Here is an 11,621-nt window from a genome sequence, read left to right as displayed (position 1 = left end):
TAACTCCAAAAAAATAACCTTCATCCTCATTCCAAAAAGAATTACAGTTCTATTCTCAGGATAGTATTTACCTTTCTGTACTAATTTCGCTAATCTCCATTCAGTAAGTGATTAGGACAGCAAAGAATCTGCTAGGGATTTCTCTGTGGCTGCATGACAAATATGTCTGTCTGAGGTGAAGGACAGGAATGTTAATGCCAGTTGAAATGAGCGAGTCCTTAAATGATTAGGTTTAATGCCTGCTTTAGCGAAGGCTTTGTTTGCAAAAAAGGTCAAGAACATTTCTTATGCATAAACTCTCATTTGTGTTTTGGTCTTCTAACCACTGCCTGCAAATTGGCAGGGCCACCCCATACGGTTCCAAAAACATCTTTCTCTGTCCTTAGGGCCGCTTCCAGCGGTAGCTCTCTTCCCGCCGTCACCACCTTTTTCACGGCCCGAATCACACTGGCTGGACCCTCTGTGTACTGACTCAGCCAGGCTCGGGCTTCTTCTAAGGCTCCAGTTTCATCCGAAGACTCCAAGGTCTCCTCTGAGAGCCCGAGGTGCAAAGCTCTCTCGGGGTCCACCCTGACAGCCCCGCTCAGCAGCCGGAGGGCAGCCCCGCTCCCGACGATCCGCACCAGCCGGGCAGCTCCTCCCCAGCCCGGCACCAGCCCCATGTGCTTGTGGACAAATCGAATTTCACTCCCGGGCGTCATCAACCTGTCAGTGAAGAACAAACACACAGAGGTCAGTCCCTGCTTCGATTTTCATTCTCAGCTTGCTGGCACTCGGTTTTCTATTTTCTCCTCCCCTCTGCTTCCAAAAGCTGACACAACCTGACAGCCTGCTGATTACAGCAAGTGCTGGAGTAGCTTGATTTTTACATCACACCTGCAGCTTTTGGATCTTCTTGAAATGAAATACAGGGGCTGCCACAAGTGAAGATGCATAGTGCCTAGGCTGATACCTGTAGTCCGTTCTAAAAAGTGTTTGAAAACAGAATTGCAGATGGAGGGCACATCACACTTATTCACAGTGCCCATGCTGCTTTGCAAATTCATGCCTAAAACAACAGGGGGTTGAGGAAAAAACAAGCAAATACACAAACCATATGTCGCAAGAGGATGGATTGTGGTTTTAGTACTGGTCTTCACTGGGGAGGTTCTGTCAGCACCCTGGTGCTTGATTATAGCACAGTTGGGGTTTTTTTCCCCCTCCTTCACTGGGCCCATGCGAGTTTGATTTATAACTGCTCACTACAGCAAGGGAACTCAGGATGGATGCTTGACTTAGGGCTCACAAGATATAATAGAATTGCTTTCTATTTATGCTTACAGTGTGTAATAGAATTGCTCCCCTCCAGAAGGTAGAGTCATATTCCTCTTTTCAGAGATTTTACATCTTTGCTACTTTTCTACAGTCTGTCACCTCCCTGATTTAAGAACTCACCCTAGGGCTGATTAAGCTATCTCCCTGGAGGAGCTCTGCTGCAGCGGGTTGTACCATCTCCACACAGTGTTCACACTGACATATATTAGGTTAGTGGAAGAAGCCTCTAGAAATAGAAACATACAGAAAAGATGTGTAGAAACAGACCAGTGCTTGCTCTTTTTTCAAGATGATGCTCTGCAGCGTGGTTGCTGTTCATAACAGGGGATGTAAATTACATTTGTGAAGTAGATTAGCTTCTACTTCAACCACTAATTGGCTTTCTGAAGATAAACCTTGTAATATTAGTTCTACACACAATCTGTTTCCTAATAATGCAGTTTTCCATAATGAAAACACCAAAGGTGACCAGCTTTAAAAAGGGTTAGAAAAATGCAACTTTAAAAATGCAACTACTTCTAGGAAGTCAAAGTTCCAAAATCTATTTATTGTTAATTTTAGGTTTGCTTGGTTGCTTTTTTCCTTAACCAGAGCACCATCAGCATTCATGCCATACTATAAAGCACCAGGGCTGAAGAGCTTATGCTTTATCCCAGACACAACACAATGCACAACAGCTGACATGCCAGATTGCATAAAAGCCTTTTTGTAGAGAGAGTGGTGGCAGGTTGTGTGACAAAAGGAAGAGAACAGAGTATTGCAGGGGAGGAAAGCCTCCTAGCTAACATTAGCAAATGCTTCCCAAACCCAGCAAATCTCAGGGAGCTTGGATCTCTCCAAAAGGAAGACACTGCAAGTATTCTGAAGCTCCTTTCCCGGCTCAGTTCATTTTGCAATGTGCTGACTTCCAGCATTCCACTGGGAAAGCAGTAATGAAAACACTTAACTGTTAATTCTATCTATGCTGAGCAATATGAAACACTAAAAAAGAAGGGGCCATAAGCAGCTAGATACCTGATACTAGACAATCTGTAGGCAGTCTCATAAGACAAGGTTGTGTTTCTATGTTGAATCTGAGATTGTCTCTGGCACCTGAATTCAGGCCTTAAGGACAGGCATTTCAGTGGACATACTGAGGACAGTGTAGGGACTCATCTGAGAATTTGGGTCAATGAACTCTTAAGCTTGCATGGAAAGTCAAATTTTACATTAGAAGCACAGCAGATCCATCAGCACTGACAAGAGAGAAGTTTAAATGGTTTGGCATGTGGGAAAGGCTCTGGTTACCCTGCACAGTCTTTACCTTCCTCTGAGAAAATGGAGCCAAACTTGAGGAAAGGAAATAAATGACTGACAGCTAAACAGACACTGTGGGGCTGCAACTTCCAGGATCTCACTAGGATTCACTTCTCCCAACAATGCTCCTTTGAACCAGCTCAACAGAAGGTACTGAGATAAGCGGTCAGCAGTAGAAGATACAAAGGTAGACTTGGGGTGCCTTCAGGCTTAAGAAAGGTATCTGTAGTTTTTCAGACTTTTCAACTATGAATCCTCTCCCAAAGCCATTTCTCTCCCACACCATTTCTTACAGAAACCAACCATCCCAGTTGCTGTTAGGTACACCACTTGCTTCCAGTCCCTATGCCCAAGGAAGCACTGGAGACCTGATCTGAAGAGCTATATGCTGCTGCCCAGCTAGCCTGGGATCAGACTCTGAACATCACCAGCTGCAGTCTTGCATAAATATTTTTTTTTTTATCTTATGAAAAGACTTGGGTCTACCTTTGAGACATGACAGATCTGATCTCCCATTAGATGAATTTATGTAAGAAAAGCACATCAAGCATTACTAAACATGGAAAGGCAGACAGCAACAAAATTAAAGGACTGAAGTACTATTCTGTTCCTGAGCTGTTTATACCTTATTCACCTAGTGCAGGTCCTGTCTGAGACAGAACTGTAGATGAACACAAAATGAATGCTGATTCGACTGTACATCTGTTCTTATATTCTAGGTCAAGGGAATTAAAATCTGGGTCTCCTATATCTCAGGGGAAAGTTATACCCACTAGGCTCCTAGACAAATGCCCTCCCTGCTCTAAAAAAAAATAAAAATCTGTTGCATGACAATATTGAAAAAATATTTCCTACCTGTAGTTATTGTACAAAGTATCCAAAGCCCTTAAGTGCAGAGAAACATCCTTCAGAAATGTGAAGGGTAGCAAAATCCTCACAACTTAACTTGGAGATAAGACACTAAACTAATATAAGCACAAAAGTACAGCTGAAACTTCCTTTAAAAACATATTTTCATGTTAGAAGCAGTACAACACCCTTAGGAAGAAAGCACAGCCACCATGGGCCACATCCAATTTTCAGTTAGTCATCTCAAGCAAACAAGAGCTACAGCAAATGTTCCTGCAGTACATTTTTAAATGTTCTCAGATGCACTAAATGTTACAAACCCTCCACCTTTTGATCTGAGGATTTCTTCACTCCGTGACATCTCATTGTGCCCACAAGCTATCAACTGTCACGTTCCATCACGTTCACATCACAGGCAATGTATGTGGGCAGAAAACCTTGCTTGCCATTAAGAAAGCAACCTAACAAACTCCATCATTAAACAGGTTCCTCAAAGACAGCACTCGCTGTAAGATAACAGCTATGCTTTCCTTTGCTGCAGTATTTCTCTACTACTTGAAGCTGGAGCGTATATAATAAAAGCTGAAAATCCAAACAAAAATGCATTTTCTCAGTTATTCATACCTGCTTTTTATAGTACTCATGTTTATGAACTGTTCCAACAGGTATAATCAGTTCCTTGACCAGAATTAATAGTATATTAAAGTCTGTGCTAGCCCTTACCTCATAATTTCCTGGTCTTGTGGTCTGGATTATATTCAGCATCCTGACAAGGCAAAGGGACTAATGAAGTTTACTAGAGAGGGACAAATACCATCCTCTATTTTATGCAACTTAATAGCTCCTACCACTATGCTTCTGAAAGCCGTGATGGAAAAAGGATGCCTAAACCAAACATGTCAGTAACCTGGATTTTATTTCCATTCCTCTTTTACTCAGTGTCATGTAAGGACACAGCTCCTGAATTCCAATCTTCTCCTTTTAGCTGGCGTGAGGCTGACACACCAGGGAGGGAGGCAGCCAGCATGGCACAGTGCTGCAGCACCTGGTTCTTAGCTCTGGTTATGCTGAGAGGGCAGCCAGAACTGCAGGAGATTACTTTGATCTCCCCCACAAATACTGTGGCCTCCTGCTCTCAAACCACCAGTCAGCATAATTAATAAGCAAAGATTATGCCTTTGGGTCACAGTTAATTGCCTCACCAAATATGCTACATTCTTGTATGCATTTTGGTAACATGTACATACAAGGTGACTGAACTGACACAAAGTGGAAAATTCTCCAAAAAATAAGTCAAAGGCCTGGGGATACAACTGAAAGACTTTCATATTTTTTACATCTGTAAAGTGAGAGTTAGAGAAATAAAAACACTAAGAAATTTTCAAATAGAACTAGACATTTTTGCAAAGTATAAATGCAAGATACACAGACACATGAAAAGCAATGACCACTGTTAGCCATACATGCATTTTGGCTGACTGTTATTACACAGTGAAGATAGCAAGAATACAGTATTGACATCAAAGGCTTTCAACCAACCATCCAAAACCACACCCAACTATTTTAAGCACAGGAAGAGACAGGCATTAAGGAAAAAAGAAAACCACCAGGAAAACTGTAACAGAAAGAAGGTTAACAAGGGCCAAACATTTGTTTTAACCTGCAAACAACAGAAGAACAAAATTGATATACAATCCAGTCACTTTCCCACCATGTGCTTCTAATACACCAATCAATATGGCATTAGCTTAATTAACTCTTGATAAATTAAGTAACAGCCATGCCATGCTGCCATGTGGCCAAAACAGCTTTTTAAAATACACACTGCTGGGGAGTGCAAGTTCCAGAATGTGTTAGAGGTATCACATTACCTGTGGGTGGTGCTCAGCATGCAAGTGGAACTCTCTTTGCCAGGTGGGCATGAAAACTTGATGACCTTGCTTGCAAGTGACAAAAGCTCAGGTATAACTAACTAGTTTAAGATTTTGTAACTTTGCTTGATGAGTGCTACCAGGACCATCCACCACAGCAGCAGCTCTCAAACACATGCTGGACCTTAAGCAAGCAAGAAAGGTGGAGCCTGTTGTCCACTTCTTCCCTGTTCTCAACACTCAAAATATAGTCCCTGTCTTATTGCTTGACCTGCACATTGGACCTCAGAACCTCACTCCATCTTCCTTATGCTTATTCAGCATTCCATGGGGCACAGGAGATCCCAGTACTGCTGGTGGGTTCTTGCAGCAGGTGACTGTGACTCAGTCAGCAGAGAGAGAATACTTGCAATCTGCTCTCCCTTCTCTTGCTGAGGCACCCAAAAACCACACAGACAAAAAATGCTACTCTTTCACACGGAGTGCTGCTGAACACATGCAACAGATGGGATGGTTTTAGTCAACTATGGTGTTACAGTGAGTTAAAACAAAGAAAGGAAGAGTTGTTGAATTTATAGCACCAGAAAAAGAGCTAATCTACCTGTTTCTTTAGCTGTATGACATAAGCTCTGATTTGTGATTAAACAGAAGTCCTTTATTTCAGGTTGTCTCAGTGCACCACATAAATCAAGTGATATCTTCTAGGCAGAATACTACATCTCTGGCTTTGAAAAAAAAAAAAAAAGAAAAAAGAAAATAAGTATCTATTCAGATGAGACAGAAGTGAGTAGCTGGATGTGAAAGCATTGCCATAAACCAAAATTAAGTAATCTTGAATCTTTCATAGAAGGCAAATGAACCCTGTAATTCAGTGCAACTGCAGGACCTGAATAGCTGGGATCTCCTGTCCTGGCATCACAGTACATGAAAGTCAGGGTCTATCTATGCTAGAGGAGGTGCAAGTGTGTGAAAGGGTCTTCAGCCAACAGCAGGATAAAGTTCTTGCAGCCACAAAAGGGCTGAGCACACCTATGATCTGCAGCACCTGATGAGATCATCTGCCCTACTCTAAATAAGCCCCAAGTCCTGGTGGTTTCCTCTGATGCCTCCAGCCCCTTTACTGCAAATACAGCCATCCAATTCTGGAGCATCAGTTCCTTGCTTCAGCAAGGGATGCCAAGGGGTCTTGCCCCAACAAGCAGCTGCCCTGCAAGCTGGACTGTATGGAGCAATTAACTGGGACTGTTAACTAATTTGGTACTGTTAGCCTGAAGCTTGGGCAAGGACCATCACATAAGTAGTCAAGAACTGCTGCAACTACACACTATCTTGAATGTTTCACATAGCACACAATGCTGTTTGGAAACCTCCAGGCTAGCTGCCTTCTTCCCATTTTGTTTGGCATGGCAAGTGGCCCTGCAAGTTTTAGCATGTACCTAGTGCTCAGTCTGCCTCTGATACCTGCTTGTCAAATCTTAGTCAAAAGATACATTAGAGATCATGTAACTTCCCCATTTAATATATCTAAAACCTGTCCTCTCCACCATGCACAGACATATTATGCACGCCAGAAACTACAGAACTTCCTTTAGCATTAAGATACTAATTCTTGAGACCATATACATAGATGTTTCTTGGCAAACTGCTGCAAAATGCATCACTACCTTCTCCAGAACCTTTTAACAACAAAAGCAATTTCCAAGTATAGCCTTGAAAATAAAGCCTGACATACAAACCACTCTCTTGACATCTTCACAAAGCTACAGAAAACCAGAAATTAAAAATACTGACTAAAGTTAAGGCTGTAGTTTGTGCCTGCAGAGACCTAACCTGGAAACCTAAATACTGTTAGTTTTATTATATGACAACATTTTTCTCTAGTAGCAACAACTTGCCTCCTATAAGCACTTAGTCTCTCAAAATATTCTTAGGACCACATATCTTAATGGAAAGGCTAGGAATACTTCATCAGTAATTAAATGCAGAGAGTACAGGGCTTTACTTTAAATTTCAAGAACCCTACTTCTACCCTTGTTCAATATTCCAAGACACAAGCTTAAATCAACAACTGCATTAAGTTGTTGCAATAAAAATGAATTTTGAAGCAGCAAGGTACTGCGGGAAGAATATTCTGCAGAAGAAATATACAGTACTACATTAAAATAATACAGCTAGTTAGCCATGCTACTGATGAGCAGTTTCCAGCCTTTACTTCAGTGTTTGTGACAGATGATGCTAGAATTAGACCCTCAAGAATAAGACATTCTCTTCCAAAAAGCAAGTAGAGATTAATTAATCCATCTCTGCCTACTGAGTGCAGTGTCTCAACAGCCTCTTTATCACTGCACAATCAAATAATCACCTAGGTACTCTGTAAGGGGATTATCTAGCTAAAGATTTTTTCTGAAATTCAGGTATCATACTATACCCTCTATCTCAAAAAAAACCCAAAACAAACAAAACAAAAAAAAAAAAAACACCCTCATTCTCTGAACATATTAACAAGTCAATTCATCCTGAGGAGTGTTAGTCATAATTCTACTAACATTTCAACGTTACTTGATCAATTAGATAGGCTTTAAAGGATAAAAAAAAACCCTCAATATACATTTAATAAATAACTCCTTGTTAACTATATTTAGTAAAGGTTTGAACTATAACAATGCAGTGAATATCAGCCAGCCATGACTTTTCTCTGCTGTCCCCTGCTCTTCTTCCATATCATCTCTCTCTCTCCCAGAGAGCTTCTCAGTTCCTGACTTATGCAGAGAAAGAGCAAGATCATTAGTGAGACTGCCATGGTGAAAATACTGTAAAACAGATAAAACTAAGAATGTGTCCTACATGCTTTTGGTGATAGTCTGTGCAGACTGGCATCATGAAAACAACTCCCTGAATTTTTGCTCTTTATGAAAAACCTTTAGTTACAAATACTCACTTGACAGATGCCTACAGGGTAACCAATAAAGAATATAAAAGTGAAAGCTAAATGTCTTAAGAGAATTTGGAGAAATTTATAAAAATATAAATATAAGGAATATAAATATAAGGAATATATATATATGAATATGTAATAAGGAATATTTAATAGGAATATATAAGGAATATATATATAATATAAATATATTCCTTGTGCCTATCTTAGATACAATTGCACAAAGTGTCTCTGCAATCTCAAATTTCAATAGGGTAAGAGAAGACCATGATCTCTCCTGTTTACGAGCTTTCATCTGTGACCTTTACCACAAGAACACAATGAAAAAAAGCAAGTCCAGCTATGACTACTTTAAGAAGCCCTTCAGAAAGTCAGCCCTCTTAAATGCTTTAAGTGATTAAAAAAAAACCCCAAACCAACCATCCTTCTTTACTTGAAGCTTAAATAAGTTAAAATGATACTCGTGAATCAAAACAAAAAAAACCTACCAAGCCTCCCAAGTACACAGTGTTCTAGGCACACTCTGAAACTCAGTGTCAAAAGAGTAGGCTTGATGCCAGCCTAAAAAGTCTCACCAACAAGAAAGCTGAGTTCTATAACAGCTCTTTTCAAACTGCCTTACAGATTATATGCAAGTTTATTTATAGTTACTGAATTCTTTTGTAACACTCTCAACGCATCCATTTTCTCCCTGCTTGCAACTAGAGCTAAGAATCCATGTTTTCACAAAGTAGCCTAGGAGAAAATATCTTGTCTCTCAAGCCCATGTTGCCTTTACCACCTCTCTTTGCAGCCTTCCAGTCATGTTTTCCAATGCATTTTTTGGAGCTCCAAGAATCTGGGTACAAATCGTACCTGAAAAGAGATTCTAATTAAGGATGTATTTGTTTGAATAAGAGTTAATGTTCTTCAGCATTGGCTGGGAAACCCTAGGCTGCTTCTCAGAGGGGAGTAGATTGACCTAAACATTGAGAGATGCACTCTTCAAAGTTAATTTTAAATTAACCATTTATAATAAGACTATTGTGCTTTCTCGCATCACCAATAGTCAAATGAAATGCAGAAGAAAGAATGTCAGTCATGTTTTCATCTAAAGGCACAGAACATTTGGCTGATGCTAAAATTCTGAAAATTAGAGTCCCAGATTGAAAGAAGAGAAGATGGAGCAACAAGAGAAGAGCTGGAGGCAGAAACAGAACACAGGAACATCTGAGCAGAAACAGTTGTGTTAGGGAATATGGTCTCCAAAAATAAACATAAGCTTAAAGCATAGATAACCTGACCATTTATTACCCAGTCATTGGGACGTTCAATGGAAGATGAGCCTCCAGAAGGAAATTCAGCTTAAAGAGATTGCAAGATCACCAGTTTCAAAGGAAACCTCCAGGGAAGGAGCACAAAATTGACGTTACTAGAAAGAGATCCTTTGAATAACAGAAGTTAAACTCTAATAGGCAGATGCAGAAATCTACATGGCCCCAAAACTAGCACCACAAAAACAGGAAAGGGTGCAATGTTAATAAAAAGCAGCAAAAAGGAGCATGGTAAAGCAGCCTATCACACTCTCTGTGATAGGGCAAGACCCAGACTTGCCACATATGACTAAGAATGACTTGAAAAGAGAGCACATCCCAGATCAAAGGGACAGAAAAAGAGGGAGAGAACTACTGTTGAGTTGAGAGAGGGATGAAATTGTTACTAATACCCTACTAGGGAAGCAGGGTAGTCTCAAGCACAAGGTAAGTAGGGCCCCCCCAAAAGTCTCCTGCTGGGGTTGGGTAATGTCTGGGTACAGCAGGTGGGTTACCTGCTGGGTAATGTCCGCCATCCACACAGACAGTTCTTCCAATCTGATTCCGAACCAGAATCTCCCAGAACTCGCCTACAGATGGAAGTTCAACCAGCAGACCTGTATTAAGGGGTTTAAGTGCAGTTTTTTTACTTCAGGCTGACATTTTCTCTCCCAGGAAGAGCCAGAGAGAGAAAGTATACTCTAACAAGCTATGTTTCTTCTAAAAGGGACAAATGAAACTGCATACTGGAAATTACAGAAAGACTTTCTGTAGCAGGAATAAAAAATTGAACTAGATAACACGACAAGAAATAAGGGTCCAAAAAAGCATGATTGATTAAAACTCCACAAGCAATATTAAAGGAAGACAAACTTTTTTTTTTTTTTCCCAGGCATTTTTCAATAAACTGACAGGAAAGAAAATTATTAGGCCAAACTGCAAAGCAAACCTGCTGCATTTCCCAGGCTGATACTTGCTGAGGTCCACATGCGATGCCCACAGGGGTTTTCTGCAGCCCAGGGTAACATCCCCACGAGGGGCTGTGGGTGCTGGGAGGTGGGCAGCAATGCACGGGGGGGGCTGCGGAGATGGGGAGAGGGTTGTCCAGGGGACTCTTGCAGCAGCTCCCCCCACTGCTATGCAAGGCATCGTGCAGCCCCTTTGCAAGCTACAAGGTGATGTAAAAGCTGGGTGAGCCACACAACTTTTGTCCCCACTCTTGCACCTGAGCATTCAAATGAGCTGAGGAGACCCAGAAAATGGCAGAACAAGTAAGTTACAATTATACAGTTACCAACTCTCCTGTCCATTGGTGCTGCCTTGGGTTTGGCTTGACAATACTCCCCATGAACAAGTGGGGAAGGAGCAGTGTGGCTTATGAAAGCAGAATAAAACAGTCCCACCAGGGGGGTTATAATTCCCTTGAAGCGTGTGGTATAAACTCTGAAGTGGCACAAAACACCAGAGGTGTAAAGAGGGACTGAAGCCCCATCACTCAAAATGTAGTGCTTGGATGCTCCTTTCTCCCTTCAGTTGTATGAAATATCCCCAAGGAATGACCACATTTCTCCTCCCCTGCTAACAACTTATGCCTTATTAGCACCCCCCCTTCACCTCTTCAAATTCCCAGATATGATTTTATTTGTCTTATACTGGTGTCAATGGGTCCCAGCCACAGGCAGACTGCAAACCTCCATTACCCTACATTTGTTTTCAGAGTAGTTCTCATCTTGACATAGCACGTGGGTGTTGCCCATGAAGGAGGTTTTGGCTATTCTTTACAAGCTGCCAAAGTCTCAATAGAGAAGTGAATGCCAAAATAATGCTCACATAACAATTAATCATGCTGAAAACTTAAAATCTTAGAGTTTTCTTCCAAAAAAGGAACTACAGATATTTGGGATTCATTCAAGCTAACATTTTCAACAACAGATATGCCTCTTAGATTAAGCAAAAAAATTCATTAGAAAAAGATCCAGTGATACTTTATCAGATTCTTTGCTGGAAAAAAAAAAAAAAGCCTCAAGAAAACCCCTACAAAAAAAGACTGGAGGTAAAGGTGTT

At 41.0% G+C, this 11,621-nt stretch overlaps 1 protein-coding gene across 1 annotated transcript in view; it reads right to left on the bottom strand.

Moving 5' to 3' along the window:
- Window positions 1-230: 230 nt before the first annotated feature.
- The window catches only part of ECHDC1 (ethylmalonyl-CoA decarboxylase 1), a 35,472-nt gene continuing 24,081 nt past the window's right edge, over window positions 231-11,621 (bottom strand). Inside the window, exon 6 of the mRNA XM_008497316.2 lies at window positions 231-705. Within this exon, the coding sequence (XP_008495538.2) occupies window positions 300-705 (406 nt within the window). The 3' untranslated portion in view covers window positions 231-299. The remainder of the gene's footprint in view (window positions 706-11,621) is intronic.

The sequence above is a fragment of the Calypte anna genome, chromosome 3 (genome assembly GCF_003957555.1).
Source record: "Calypte anna isolate BGI_N300 chromosome 3, bCalAnn1_v1.p, whole genome shotgun sequence".
Taxonomy (NCBI): domain Eukaryota; kingdom Metazoa; phylum Chordata; class Aves; order Apodiformes; family Trochilidae; genus Calypte; species Calypte anna.
The sequence above is the reverse complement of the archived record's forward strand: the minus strand, read 5'-3'. Positions and strand labels throughout refer to the sequence as shown.